General features: G+C 33.6%; 4 protein-coding genes across 8 annotated transcripts; 3 read left to right on the top strand and 1 right to left on the bottom strand.

The window, feature by feature from the left end:
- Positions 1-604: 604 nt before the first annotated feature.
- LOC107362872 (nuclear pore complex protein Nup98-Nup96) lies at positions 605-5,854 on the top strand. The gene is made up of 2 exons (XM_015930014.3): positions 605-1,040; positions 1,180-5,854. The coding sequence occupies exons 1-2, from the start codon at positions 767-769 to the stop codon at positions 5,553-5,555; spliced, it is 4,650 nt and encodes a 1,549-aa protein (XP_015785500.2). The 5' UTR covers positions 605-766; the 3' UTR covers positions 5,556-5,854.
- Positions 5,855-6,438: 584 nt separating this feature from the next.
- LOC107369963 (thioredoxin-like protein 1) lies at positions 6,439-7,930 on the top strand. Its single transcript, XM_015937934.3, has 3 exons — positions 6,439-6,635; positions 6,915-7,548; positions 7,654-7,930. The coding sequence occupies exons 1-3, from the start codon at positions 6,541-6,543 to the stop codon at positions 7,786-7,788; spliced, it is 864 nt and encodes a 287-aa protein (XP_015793420.1). The 5' UTR covers positions 6,439-6,540; the 3' UTR covers positions 7,789-7,930.
- Positions 7,931-8,344: 414 nt separating this feature from the next.
- Positions 8,345-9,800, top strand: LOC107369185 (dnaJ homolog subfamily B member 9). The gene is made up of 2 exons (XM_015937116.3): positions 8,345-9,148; positions 9,230-9,800. The coding sequence occupies exons 1-2, from the start codon at positions 8,608-8,610 to the stop codon at positions 9,448-9,450; spliced, it is 762 nt and encodes a 253-aa protein (XP_015792602.1). The 5' UTR covers positions 8,345-8,607; the 3' UTR covers positions 9,451-9,800.
- A 116-nt stretch (positions 9,801-9,916) lies between these two features.
- Positions 9,917-13,276, bottom strand: LOC107369193 (doublesex- and mab-3-related transcription factor dmd-3). 5 transcript variants are annotated; one of them, XM_015937134.3, is made up of 2 exons: positions 12,681-13,276; positions 9,917-10,579 (listed from the first exon to the last, which is right to left on the bottom strand). In XM_015937134.3, exons 1-2 carry the CDS (start codon positions 12,973-12,975, stop codon positions 10,233-10,235), a joined length of 642 nt encoding a protein of 213 aa, XP_015792620.1. In that variant the 5' UTR covers positions 12,976-13,276; the 3' UTR covers positions 9,917-10,232. The 5 variants fall into 5 exon arrangements, 1 of the variants encoding a protein (XP_015792620.1); XR_016198891.1 differs by lacking the exon at positions 12,681-13,276 and adding an exon at positions 10,861-12,202 and having other exon boundaries at positions 10,440-10,579; XR_003082308.2 differs by lacking the exon at positions 12,681-13,276 and adding an exon at positions 11,104-12,202 and having other exon boundaries at positions 10,440-10,579.
- Positions 13,277-14,529: the final 1,253 nt, after the last annotated feature.

Below are 14,529 nucleotides of genomic sequence, written 5' to 3'. Positions count from 1 at the left end.
TCATCATTAATAAAATATACTCTAATATTAGATGTGATTTGAATTTTAATCGACCATTTTAGATTAAAAGCAGCATCAATTGACCTCTTAAAAGTACAAGTGAAATACAATTGATTCTTAAATTTACACATAATCGATTGGTTAATGATTTACAATTATTAACTTTCAATCATTCAAATTCAAGTGATATCTAAATCAAAAGGCTTAAATTTTCACTCTTCCAAATCCAGATTGATTGATGTAAAAGTCAAGTGAATTGTGCACATTCATAACAAAACGTATTTTAATAATTGCTTAAGCATCTCAAGTTGAGGTAACACCGAGGGAAGGGCAGAATCCAGTTTTAAAACAAAACATGGGTTAGATTTATCTCACGTTATTTATAATGTTGTAGAAAATTTGGTCAATAAAATGTTTAGTGGTCAAAATAGCAGTTTATATTGGCTCTATGGTGTTTATAATTAACGATTAGTAATGATTGATTACTGGTGAAGCTTTGAGGTTGCCAAAAATTGGATTTATTGGAAAAAGCGCGAAGACAAGTGAAAGCGCCATCTATTATTGTTGAGTGTAACTTTTTGCGGTTTTCAACAATTCTTTTTCTATAAACGGTTTCCCATGCCGATCATTATTACAAATTTACTGTTCCTTTCAATGTGCGTCAATTGTTAATTATTTGAAATTTTTTATTTTCTGATTGCCAATTAGTTTTTAGTTAATTTCATGATTTGTGGGACAATAGGTAATTAATTGGAAAGGTACAATCATGTTTGGATCACCACAAACTTCAACCACAAGCCCATTTAATGCACCATCAACCTCACAGAATACATTTGGCTTTGGTACTCCAGCCAACAGAATGCAATCAACTTTTGGTCAACCTGCTGCATTTACAGCCAATAGAACAACACCAGCCACAGGATTCGGTGTTGGTGCTACTACTAGTACTGGTTTATTTGGCTCGCAAACATCTACAACACCATTCTTTGGCTCACCATCGACAACACAACAAACAACAGCGTTTGGAGCTACTTCTACAGGTACTTTCATTTGTTTAACCTTCTATTTAATACTCTAATTTGCTTAGCTATCCATTTGACGCTTATTTTTACGTTAAGCAACTACCGACTCTTTTTATGGCTATATATAACTAATGATTTTTTTTATACCATTGTTTAGCTGCTTCTCCTTTTGGTGGTGGTGCTGCTACAACATCACTTTTCGGTGGAACAAATACCGCTCAAACAAGCACACAATCTCTGTTTGGTCAAAACACATTCTCAGCTACAACTCCATTTAGTGGAGCAACTGCTACTAATACAATGCAAGCTCCTGGTACTACTGTCAAATTTAATCCATTAATTGGAAGTGATACAATGTTGAAGAACAATATCAACACTACTATCAGTACTCGACATCAATGTATCACTGCCATGAAAGAGTATGAAACAAAATCAATGGAAGAATTACGTTGGGAAGATTATCAAGCTAATCGTAAAGGTCCACAAGCTCAAGGAGCTATGTTTGGTCAAACGGCTACTACTGAATCTTTGTTTGGTGCTACACAACAACAACAGCAGCAACAGCAACAGCAACAGCAGCAACAGCAGCAGCAACAAAGTGCCACTACTGCTCCATTTAGCTCTGGTACAAACTCAATATTTGGTAAACCAACATTTGGTACATCAACATCACTCTTTAATGCACCAACTTTCGGTACACAACAAGCAAAGCCTGCATTTGGAACAGCACCAACCACAACAACATTTTCTTTTGGACCTGTAAACCAACAACCTGCAACTGTCACCTCTGGAGGATCCTTATTCAACCCAACTCCATCGTCATTTACTCCAAGTACCAATTTCTTTCAACCTCCAGCTACAAATACACAAACCAAATCATTATTTGGTACCTCAACTACTACAGCTACTCCTTCGTTATTTGGTGCGCAAGCTGCAACAACAACTCCATCATTATTCGGAGCTAATGCATCTACTACTGCTGCAAAACCTGGATTTGGATTACCAACCACAGGTACTAATACTTTTGGAACTACAGCACCCTTTGGTCAAAACACTTTCATGTTTAACTCTAATCCAGCAACAACAGCAGCATCTTTATTTTCGTCTAACTTGTCAACAACAGTTTCTACCGCCAATACGAACGCAATGAATAAGCCAGCAAACCTATTCAATTTCTCAAGTAATCCTATTACCACACCTTCATTCAACGCCGGTACTACAAACTTTTTTGGTGCTCAAAATACATCTGGGTCTATGTTTTCAAACTCTCTCCAAACTGGACAGTCACAAGTGCAACCAATTTCGTTGCAACAAAGTTTGTCACAAAATATGCCTACTTCTGAATTATTAATGAATCGACTCCAAAACATGCCATATGGTGACTCGCCTGTCTTTCAAAATGTTAATGGTTTGAGTCAATCTTTGCCTATGAAGTTTTCAGATTCGAAAACTTTATATCAATATAAAGTTAGCAATAAATCTGCTAGTAACTCAAAGGTGATTCGTAAGGCGGGATCCGCTACATTAAATTCATCATTTTTATTCGATGATCTAGAGGATGAAAAAGCACAAGAAGAACCTAAATCAGCATTGGATTTATTTGCACCTCGAAGAAACATCAAAAGATTAGTTCTCAAGCCTAAAGATTCATCTTTAAATGCATCAATTACCGATTCACCAACTCTATCGTTTGCGCAAAGACCAATTTCAAGTGCATCCAAAGAAAATGTTGCTGAAAATACTGTTTCTGAACTTTTCTCTATCAATCAAAATAATGCTACCAATGCATCAAACACAACCACAACCATCACCGCCGCCAACACCAACAATAACAATAATAGTAATCATGGCACTCCACGTAATTCAGTTACTTTTGGTGAAACATCAATAATGGGTGACAATCTTAATAATTCTAGTTTGCTTGGGGTTGGGGATTCAAATGATGAAAGTAGCTTGATTTGTCCATCTACACCTCCACCACCATTAAAATGTGGATTAAAATTGACAAAATTAGATTATTATACTAAACCTGCGTATAAAGATCTTGATAAATATTACAATTCATCAAATGATACCTGTCCAGTTCCTAGTTTTATTATTGGCCGTGAAGGATATGGTGAAATTTATTGGGAAGATCCATTGGATGTTAAAGGTTTAAATCTTGATGAGATTGTTCATATAAGAAGAAAAGAAGTAATTGTTTATCCTGATGATGATTGTAAACCTGAGATTGGTGAAGGACTTAATAGACCAGCTCAAATAACTTTACATCAAGTTTGGCCAGTGGATAAAACAACTCATGAAATAATTAAAGATATTGATCGACTACGAACAATGAAATATACTGAAAAAATTGAAGCCGCAACAAACAAGTTAGGAGCGACTTTTAAGGAATATAGGCCCGAATCTGGATCATGGGTCTTTTGTGTTAAACATTTCTCAAAATACGGTCTAGTTGACGATGACGATGATGATCTACCAGATGACAAAGAACAGTTGCCGCCTCCTCCCCCTCCTCCTTCATCCGTCCTCCCTGCTGGTCGATTAATTCTCCATAAACCATCCCAGTCAACTCAAACGAAAGAGCCACCTACTTTCGAAATCATGGAGATGCGTTCTGATAAAAGTTATGCTGATTATACTCTTATTCACGATAGAAGTGCTCTAAACATCAGTCAAATCAGCCAAATAACTGGGGCTGGGGCTTTGGTCACCGATTTCAAAGATCTTTCAGTCGAAAAAGTCCCTGAAATTTTCTCAAGCTATTATGATTCAATGAGATTTGCTTTGTTTAGTGAAGAAGATGATGGCGATCAAGTCGCACAGACAAATTTTAAAAGACCTAAGCGAACGCCAAATGTAGCTGATGAAAAGAAGCCTATGGTCGAAATGCCAACAAGCTATGTTACCAAAATTCATTTTGTTAAGAAGCGTGAATTAATTTTAGAGCCCGATATTTTCCCTTTTAGTCATAATCTTTTCTATGATAGCTGCGCTGTTCGTCATAGCTTGTCACCAAAAATTAGATTTTTCAATGGATCATCAAATTTTACCCTGATAAAAGGCACTAACGTTATCATCTATAACCTCGATCTCATTTCCGAAGTTTCAGACCATTATTCACGATTCGATACCCAATTAAAAGATAATTCAACTATTTCAAGTCAAGAAAGTGAACCACCATTTATCGAAACTAAACCAAAGGCTCTTAATAAACATAATGTTGCCCACTTGGAAAAATTCGTGGAAGCCTTTTTTGGAGATTTGAGTGAAACAACTTTATATGGACAACAACACGAAAGAATCAACCGAGTTATTGACTGGTTAGCTGAAAGAAATAAGTTAGTGAAAAAACCAAGAGATCTTTCCTCTCGAATAATCCACAATCTGTGTTGTAATGACTTAAAAGGAGCCATTGATGAGGCATTAGTCGGTCGAATGCCTAAAATTTCAATTTTACTTTGTTCCGGAAATAATTTGAATGTTAAAAGTAGCACAATCAAACAATTGGAAAGCTGGAGAAAAAGTGGCGCTGATGCCTTTATCGATAAAAATCTTCTTAAAATTTACGTAATACTTTCTGGTGGTGTTAGATGGGTAACCAGCTCTGGAGATGAAATTGATGTGCTCGACGGATTAACTTGGACACAGCAATTATGTTTAATGCTTGTCTTTTCAACTCACGATGGTCTTCCAGATTGTATTGAAAATCTTACAGTTGAAACAAATGACATTGAATACCATTTACTCGCCCGCCATTCACCTTTCCATGCAATCGATGCTGCAGATAATTATCTGGAAGGATGGTTTCTCCATCAATCTTTACAAAGTTATAAAGTTATTGAAAATGATTCTCGAAGTGATCTTATCCATATGATTGTTTGGTCTCAATTGATATCCAAAAATGTATTGTTAGCTTGTTTTGTGGCCTGCCATATAAAAGACGATTTCCTACGTAATTATGCTGTTACAGAGGCAATTACACATTACTCTCCAGTTTTCCGAGCTCAAGATGATTCTCATTTATTATCATCTTTATCCATTCCAAAATCATTGCTCTCCCGTTTGAAAGCTATCTATTTTAAGAATATTTTTGATTATGAAAAATATGCTTTTGCACTACTCGAAGGAGAAGAATGGTCCAAAGCACATGATGCTTTCGTTGATAAAATATTTCCAGAGTTAGTTATTTATTCTGACCTGGCTACTCTTCGACAAATTATTGACCAGTTAAAGCCTCATCGTGAAAAAATACCAAATTGGTTTTCTAATGGTGCGAATGTTTACGACATTTATTCGCAAGCTTTAATCAGTCAATCAGATGCCAACCTTGATGATTTCAATGCTCATCTATTAAAATGTGAAAATGACCGACAAACCTTGTGTCAAAGTGAGATGGCTCGAAAAATGAATTATATCCTGGTTTCTCTTCGTGGAGGTCTTTACCAATTGAACACGCCGATTCCGCCTGATTATGCCTTGAAGGAATTAAACTTCAACTGTCGTCAATTACTCAACGTTATCTCACAATAGTTGATATTTTTGTCAAGTTATACCATCATCATTATCATTCTCTTAAATATGGTATCAAATATTCTGTTTGGGATCAATGAGTTACCGACAGTGTGAAAAGAAACAGCATTTCTAATTGTTCTATAATTTCTTATTACCAAACACGTTTACACTCTCTTCAAAAGCTAACGAAATAAAATTAGAAAATGATTAATAAACTTGACTCTCTTTTTTATAGCGAAAATAAATCTGTTTCATCATTTGTAAAAACGTCTAAACATTTTAATCTCAATAAACCACCATAAAGTGTGTCAAACGTACATTTAATTTGGTTTTTCGTTCATATTATGTTTCAGGTGATTTTATTCAATTTGCTCTTTCCATTGTGTATTCAATCACTAAATAAATCGACTGAGAAACTAATCACATTGGTTAAAAAGCTTTCTTCTTTTTTGGCTAAAAGTTTTCGATTTAATTCAATAAAATTAACGAATTTCTTGTGATTTAAGTAACAGTCCAATCAGTAGATAGCGTGTGAAAATAGAAATGATTTTCAAATTATGGCGCAATAAGTAAGCATCAAATTAAAGGAAACTAACCACGGTTACTGGTTATATTAACCATTACATTTAGTAACCATTAAATTACCTGTGTGTATCTACTAGGATTTGCTCTTTGTATCGAGTATTTTTCAAAAGAAAAGAGGTTTATGTTTAGATTATTCCGAATATATTTTATTAGTTTGAATTCAATCAGATTCAATTAGGCTGCAATAGATTATTTGAGCCATGAAAAGTGGATAAGCAGACCCTTAGAGAGAATTAATGAACTGACAGGTCACCCTTACCGAGTATTTCCCGTTAAGATATCGGTATCCTGAATCGTGATAAGATGAAAGATAAATAGATATTTTTATCATCCGGTTCAATTTAAGTTTGATTTTGATTTATTAGTTACTCTTTCATTTTTATTATTTTCTTCACAAGACTATATTTAAATCATTGCAATGGGTGTCATTGTTGTTCCTGACGATTCTCGTTTTCAAGTGGAACTCACAAACGCGGCTGACAGCCTGGCTGTAGTTGATTTTACAGCATCATGGTAAGTTTAGTCATTTTCATCAAATCATTCTGATTAATAGTGCATTTTCATCTGTCATTCTTTTCCATTTGAAAGATTTTTGTATTTTTTGAATATTTTTACCTGATTTAGTTAACCCATTCTATTTCACCCAATCATGTTTTCTTCGTCTTAGATTATTCTTTTATCCTTATGAGACTTCATATTAGGTCCTTTGTTTATTAATTTATTTGTTATTCTTTTACTATCTTTTGCGCCATATGTAATGTTCAATTTTAAATGACTCAAAAATGATTTCAGGTGCGGTCCATGTCAAGTTATTGCTCCAGTTTTTGCGCAATTGAGCACTAAATATCCTCGTGCTGTTTTTTTGAAAGTCGATGTCGATCAATGTCAAGAGAGCGCTCATTCCCAAGGGGTTAATGCGATGCCTACCTTCATATTTTATCGAAATAAAGTTAAACTTGCCACTATTCAAGGTGCCAATGCTGCAGCTTTAGAGGCTAAAATAAAGGAACTGATTGGTGATGAATCGGGAAGTGGTAGTTCAAGCTCAGTCCCAGGTCATATTAATCTTAATTCTATGCTTGCCAAACAAGATTGCGAATGTCTCAATGAAAGTGATGAACACACTCTTGCTGGATGTTTGACTCCTGGATCTTCCACTTACCTCGAATCTGATGTTGATGAACAATTGATTATAAATTTAGCTTTTACCCAAAATGTTAAACTTCATTCCTTGCAAATTGCTGCACCAGCTGATAAGGGACCTAAGACTATCAAGTTGTTCATTAATCAACCGCGAACATTAGATTTTGATCAAGCTGAGTCAATGGAAGCTGTTCAAACTATCCAATGTACACCTAAAGACTTCGTCGAAGGTGCTTTAATACCGCTTAGATTTGTTAAATTTCAGAATATTCGCAGTTTATTGGTAAGCTATTTTTTCCTTTATGAATTGCCCAGTCATTGAGATGACCACTTTCTAAAATATTTTTTCTAAAATGCTTTTATTGATTACTGAATCTCTGAATTTCAGATTTTTGTTAAAGACAACCAAGGAGGATGTGAGACAACAAGAATTGACCACTTATCAGTCATAGGATCACCTGTCACCTCTACCAATCTGGCTGATCTAAAGCGCGTAGCTGGTAAAAAAGGTGAAACTCATTGAAGGACCGGCAAAAAAACAACCATGAAAAAGTCTACACAAGTTTTTAATAAAACGAATCAACTTGTAAAATTTCTTAGATTCATGGAATGTTAACTTATGAATGAACCCAGATGAAAAATAAAATGGCAAACGTTATCATTTATTTTTTTGGAATAATTTTAAAACATTTTTCGTTAATCTAAAATAAGAAAATCTAAATCGATTCAATTAGCTTGATACCCAATGTACATCTCAATCATTTGAACATTACAAAATATTCAAAAATTAACGAAAAGGTTTGAATGACGAGCAAAGTATTTAGTATTTAATCTGTTTATTTTATTTAATTGAAGTATTTAGGGATTTAATCTATTATTTTTTCATCAATCCGTAGTTGAATATCCTTAATCAGTCGTGATTAAGTTTTAATCAATGTAAAAACAAATCTTAGAATATTTCAAACAATAAATTGTTTAATTTTGTATTGCTCTACAAATAACACAATGAGTTATTCCTACAGCAGAACCTCCTTCTGTATTTACCAGGCCAATAAGATTGATCCACATCAGTAAACAGTTTGATGCAACATAAATTTCAACTTGCGTTAAATTTAATTTAATTAGACCAATTTTACTTCTATTAATTAATTACTTTATAAAGTAATTACTTTCCTTTATTTCTCATCGATAATGTTCTTTTATGTGCTTGTTTCCTTCTCAAATTTCATCATATTTTGATATTCTGTTGATTTTGTTTGTTGTAATACGGTGATCTAATTATTTTGTTTTATTTTGTTACCTGTTTGTGTTTTGTTTACCGTCAACTTTTGGCTTTTTAATCATGAAATTCCCAGATTCATTGTCCTTTGCAGCTTTCTTTATCTCTGTGACTCTATTAGTGTCTGAAGTTTTAGGTAAACAAGACTATTATGATCTTCTTGGTATTAAAAAGTCGGCCACTGATCGTGAAATCAAAAGAGCCTTTCGAAAGTTAGCCTTGAAATATCACCCAGATAAGAATAAATCAAAAGACGCCGAGGAAAAGTTCAGAGATATTGCCGAAGCCTATGATGTCCTTTCTGATGCAGATAAAAGGAAAAAATACGATAAATTCGGACATTCTGCTTTCTCGGGTCCTGAAGGCTCTTCTAGTCATGGAGGATGGAGTGGTGGAGCTCATTTTAAAGCGGACTTTGATTATAATGAATTCTTTAAACATTTCGATGACGCATTCCGATTTCATGGTTCAAACTATCAAGCGCATCACCATAGCCATGGGGATAGTCATCATCATGAAAGCTCTCATCAACATGACCACAGGCACCATCGGTTTCAGTTTGCTGGGTTTAATTTCGATGATCTTTTCAGCGATAACATGTGGGGTTAGTTTTTTATTTCATAGACGCTTTTAAATACAATTATCATTGATCACTTATATTTTAATAACTCATTCATTCTTACAGAACCTGAAGACTTTCATCACTTTGGCCATTCTAGTCAAGGATTTGGTCCTGAGTTCCATGGGTTCGGTTCTGGTGAATCTTTTTTCGGTTCTCATTTTGGTCCAGGCAGTCACCATCACAGTTCGATGCAATTCAATCAGAATCCTGGTTCAGGGCATGGCTGCAAGACGGTGACTAAAAGAGTAGGAAATACTGTGATGACTATGACAGAATGTACATAATGAAGATTCTAGAAAAACCAGCATTACCATTCAAATCTGTGCCTTCAAAAGTATTCTATGGTAAAGATATCAAATCATCTCAGCGCAAACCAAATCTACTCTCAAGAACTGTCTGATATAATATTTATCTCATCTGTAAATCTTTTGTATTTATAAAACTAGTGGCATCTCATTAATAACTCTAAATGTGTACTCATTTGCATCCCTCAAAAGAAACACAAGAAGCGAAAATATTCGATTATGCAAAGATTTTGTGTGCTTGTAGCAAAACTGTATTGTTAAAAAAATTCACTCAGTCGTTAAAATCTCACAACAATTAGCTACTAAAAGAGTTAATGATTCAAATTCAATTTCTGATCCAATTCTTGATTTTCTAAGAAATCGCTTCTGCTCTAAAAAGATCAGCACGGAATAAATCAAAGTTTTTATTCACTAGTCAACAATACTTCAGTAATTAATTGAACGATTTTCTTTCAGGAACTTGTTTTTATTATTTACAAAATTTCTCAATGTCGAGATTTTAATTTATTTAGTTAACATTTTTATTAATATCAGAAAACCTTGTGCGATTCATCGTAATTTAGAGTTTTTCACTGTAAATAAATGATTGTACCATAATAGCTGATCATTAAGAAAAGTAAAATTGAGGTGGTTGAAAAAAACATGGTTAAATGAACGTCGAGTTTCTAGTTGAACAATTGACAACATTTCCTGTTGGTCGATAATTTGGTTTGTAGGAATGAAGGATTGGATGAAGAGAACCCAAGAAACTGCATTGCCTATTATCGGTTGGGACAATTCATCGAATAGTACATGTTGTACATGTTTATGCTTGCAAGAAGCTCCAGAAGCATACGACTAGTAACCGACATCATCGGCAGTGAAGGTGGTGGCGGTGGTGGTGGTGGTGGTCCATATTGCTTGTCTTGTTCTTGTTGTTTCCGGAGGGCGTTTTGTTTGGCCATTAACCGTTGCCGTTCAGAAATTAGCACACAATTGACACAGGTACAAGCGGCGAATTTACAAAATCTTTTGTGACCCTTTTTGAGTACTTCTTCCCCATGATTGCGACAACGAGCACACAAAGGGTGCCGACTGGTTGATTGAGAATCTTCAGATTGAAGAAAACCTGGATAACAAGAATTGAGTTTAAAGTTAGTAACAAAAAGTTGGACAGAAAAAATCGAGTCTTGGTAAAATCTTGAGTTAGAATTGGAAACGCATAAAACAAAAAGATGAAACAGACAACAAACAACTGAACTCATTAACGGATTAACCAATTTTTATTTTCAATGATTTATTACCCATTATTATGATTATTGTTTAAACTATAACTATTATTATTATTGTTATTCTTTTCTACTTTTACAATAGACTCAAGTGTATTATTTTATGTATTTCAAATTTTACTTTTGTTTTAAGGTCAGAAAAGGATTGAGAGAGAGAGAAGGGAAAGAAAACAGAGAAAGAGAGAGAGAGAGAAAATGAAAAGAGAAAGACGATGATGATGTTGAAGATGAAGATACACACAAAAAGAAGATGAAAAACCAAATAAAATCTTTAAATTTATCAACAAATAAAAATTAAGTTTAAACTAAACATGGTAGGAAGAAATATTGTAGTAGGATGATTATGATGATGATGAGGAACCACCTTCTTCTTCGGTTGCTCCTCTTATTATATTCAATCTTAGCTCATCTTCACTAGATAATTCTTGAAATCACCTTATAGGTTGTTCCTTTATCTTCACTCTTCAATTCACTTTGGTTATAGGAGTCATGATGATGAGGATGATACAAAAAGTAAAACAAATGAGTCTTTTAAAACAACATGTTGATTGAAATTGGATAAATACACAAACAGTAAAAAACAATGATTATCTCAAAGTAAATTAAAACAATTAAATGGTTAATCCTTTAACAGAAGAGTTCACACTTTAACAAGAAGAAGAAGGCGAAAAAAAAGCAGAAGAGAAAAATTTGAACCAAAAATGGCAAACATCAGTTACTTGTGAATTTAAATGATCGGCAATAGAGACAGACATTTTTAATCTATTGAAAAGGGTTTTACTTGTTGGATCTGTTAAAGCAAACATAACAGACAAACTTGAAGGTGGTAAAAGGTTTAAACCAACATTTTTCAAATTTAATTAGCTCATTAAATTAGAGGATCAAATTAACCATTTAAGATGAATTTCAATTGAAAAGTGGCACAAAGAAAATATATAAATTCAAACAAGAAATGGACATAAAAAGGATACCAGAAAAGTTGAAAGTATTGGTTACCACCAAATTACCAAAAGTGTTAAACCTGGTAAAGTGTTGAGAACTAGACAAATCTAGCTAATTGATTGTCGATAAGATAAGATCGTTTGGAAGCAACTTTTGTTTATTTTAAAGATTTTTCAGTTAACTTTGTTAATTGTAATGTTAAACTATGATTATTAATGTTGGTTAATATGTTGGGAACTTTTCTTAGCCCAGCTATGTAACTTGATTAGGATGCGAAGAAAAATGTTAATGTTTCTAATGATTAGCTTTAAGCTTTCCTTTTCATTTTCTTTCTTCTTTTCCATAGAATCGATAAGCAAAAAAATGGAAACTTGTGACTTCATGTTTGCAAGTTTTAACCAAATTACTAACCATAAGATGTTCAACACTTGCACCATAAAACTCGGTAAAGTTAACCTAGCAAAACTTTAGCTAAACCTGGTTAAAGGTCACCTTTAAGATTGAACACTTTTAGTAAATGAAAATGGTAAAACCTATTCGGAAAAATGTAACAGAAAATGTTTCATCGTCTGATAGTTTAAATGATAAAGGGTGTTGAAGTTAGTAAGGCCCAAGTAATCACTTTTTGAATGTTGAAAAACAGATAAAATTGAAGATGATAATGTCCATATGGCAATTGAAATATTGTATCTATGTTGTTGTATTTTTTTCGGCATCTTGGCCATCAGTAAACAATCGTTATGATTATCAGATTTATCTTTTCTTTCAATTTCAATGACATTCTGGTCAATCATTACTTGAACCACACTAACTGCGACACCCTTTAAAAAAGATACTCACTTGAAATGCAAATTTTAGCTATAGAAGCAAAATTTTGGGTGAAAGGAATAAGTGTAGAATAGTCATTACCGTTTCAACTTGGTAAATGACCAATACACTAAACTATTGATTGGCACTCAATAAATAGATGGGCTTTGGCTACCATCATAAGAAACTCACCTTTATTGACATCATCGCGATCATCGGCATCACTTTTATCAGGATCATTTGAGCATCTAGAAGACGATCCTAGTGGACCATATTTTTTATCCTGTTCTTGCTGTCGTCGAAGGGCAACTTGCTTTGCACTCACAATTTGTCGTTCAGCAATGATAACGCAATTGATACATGTGCATGAAGCAAACCTACAAAACCTTTTGTGGCCTTTTTTGGGTACTTTTTCTCCATGGTTGCGACAGCGAGCACATAAGGGACGACGAGTGGTTGGTTGTTTAGACGATTTTTGATTCTCCATCAATTTATAGAGAAGTAAAAACTGAAATAAAGAATTTAATGGAAATGTTCAAACAAACAGAATAGACCTTTGATGTATCCAGTCGAGTTAGTAGACTTTGTTGAGCTATATTCAAAAAAATATGATTTAACTGCAAGCATAAAAATTTGCAACTGAAAAGTTAACACAGTTTAAAAACAATCAGTGTGAATTGACAAGAAATGAACTGGAAGATAATAAACTTTAAACTAATAAACTTTTCACTCTTTGACTGCAAACTCTTCTGGTTGAGTTGAACAATTGACTAAACCAGTGTGTCCCTCTATGGATGCCAATTGACTGTACTTTTTGGGTTCGCTTAAATTGAGCAAACAGATTTAAGCAAATCTCTTTGCGGCAAATATTCAAAAGGCAAATCAATGAGATCACCTAGTACAGTAAGTACCAGATAATGCCAGTAACTTGAAATAGCTTATTTACACAGCAAGTGCTATTAATTGAGTGAAACATTGTCAGAAAAGCTTACAAACATTAGGCTCAAGATTAGCAAGTTTAAATTCACCGCATTTTTCGATTTTCTTAATAATATTTAGATTATTTCAACCAAAACTTTCTTTATATGACATGTAAATAAAGGGGTTGAGTGGCTATTGATTAATTAACAGACATTATCTGGTACTTTACTTTAGCTCATTTAACTTATAGCCATGTTTTCATCTATTGAATCTCGTCATTTTGTGTTCAAACCTTTTTGTATAATTTGAAATGATGAAAATCAGTGTGAATGTAAAAAATTAACTATCGATGCTCATCGTAAAGGTGAAATCTAAAACTAGTCAAATCGTGATTAACAAAACTGTCTCATCCATTTGCTCGACTGTCGTCTTCAGATTATCTGAGTGTCTCAAAATTTTCTCAGTAAACAAAGGGTTTTAAGATTCTTAAACAAACAAAAATAAAGTGACTCGTTCACTGATTCGCTCTCACTGTTTAAAACGAGCTTTATAATTCAAATTATACTTGTTTGAACTTTGACTGATTCTTCTTTTGAATTCTGTCTAAATATTCTGAGAGTTTGACTAAAAAGCATGAGAACTGTTGAAACATTTCATAGGAGTTACTGGTTTTACATCTGGCTTAAGATTTTGTCCAAACATTTTGAGACACCGACTAAACATTATGGGAACTTATCCAAAGTCATCGAGAAACGCTTTACCAACCCTGTAAAGAAAAGGCTTTAGCACTTACACTCGATCCTCTCATAACAGGACAACTGTGAAATAGCATTTCAGGCTATTTTCAGAGACTGTTTTGTATTAATAGTTGTATACAGAATGGCAAGTTGATCAATCTTTTCATTGCTAATAGATGGAGTTTAAAGGTTGTTATGAGAGTATCGAGTGTAGTCCTTTTTGTCTTGAAATTTTCAAATCTAAATGTTGATTACTAAGTACAACAATTAGTTTGCTATTTTAAAGTGTTCAAGAGCTGTTTAATCACTGATTAAATAATCAATCATGATTGAGCAAGAACTTAAGTGTCCAAGTGTAAAATGAAAGGTAAAACGCAATTGAC

The sequence above is a fragment of the Tetranychus urticae genome, chromosome 2, assembly GCF_039701765.1.
Source record: "Tetranychus urticae isolate SD_2017Ah chromosome 2, NJAU_TeUrti_SD_1.0, whole genome shotgun sequence".
NCBI classification, from domain to species: domain Eukaryota; kingdom Metazoa; phylum Arthropoda; class Arachnida; order Trombidiformes; family Tetranychidae; genus Tetranychus; species Tetranychus urticae.
This window is presented reverse-complemented; position numbering and strand designations above follow the sequence as displayed.

What these genes read in the sequence shown, in the direction of transcription:
- LOC107362872 (XM_015930014.3), top strand. Translation starts at nt 767, where the DNA reads ATGTTTGGATCACCACAAACTTCAACCACAAGCCCATTTAATGCACCA. An exon ending in GTTTGGAGCTACTTCTACAG is followed by an intron (nt 1,041 to 1,179) that starts GTACTTTCATTT and finishes ACCATTGTTTAG; the next exon opens with CTGCTTCTCCTTTTGGTGGT.
- LOC107369963 (XM_015937934.3), top strand. Translation starts at nt 6,541, where the DNA reads ATGGGTGTCATTGTTGTTCCTGACGATTCTCGTTTTCAAGTGGAACTC. An exon ending in GTTGATTTTACAGCATCATG is followed by an intron (nt 6,636 to 6,914) that starts GTAAGTTTAGTC and finishes AAATGATTTCAG; the next exon opens with GTGCGGTCCATGTCAAGTTA. An exon ending in AGAATATTCGCAGTTTATTG is followed by an intron (nt 7,549 to 7,653) that starts GTAAGCTATTTT and finishes TCTGAATTTCAG; the next exon opens with ATTTTTGTTAAAGACAACCA.
- LOC107369185 (XM_015937116.3), top strand. Translation starts at nt 8,608, where the DNA reads ATGAAATTCCCAGATTCATTGTCCTTTGCAGCTTTCTTTATCTCTGTG. An exon ending in TTTCAGCGATAACATGTGGG is followed by an intron (nt 9,149 to 9,229) that starts GTTAGTTTTTTA and finishes TCATTCTTACAG; the next exon opens with AACCTGAAGACTTTCATCAC.
- LOC107369193 (XM_015937134.3), bottom strand. Translation starts at nt 12,975, where the DNA reads ATGGAGAATCAAAAATCGTCTAAACAACCAACCACTCGTCGTCCCTTA. An exon ending in TCGCGATGATGTCAATAAAG is followed by an intron (nt 10,580 to 12,680) that starts GTGAGTTTCTTA and finishes CTTGTTATCCAG; the next exon opens with GTTTTCTTCAATCTGAAGAT.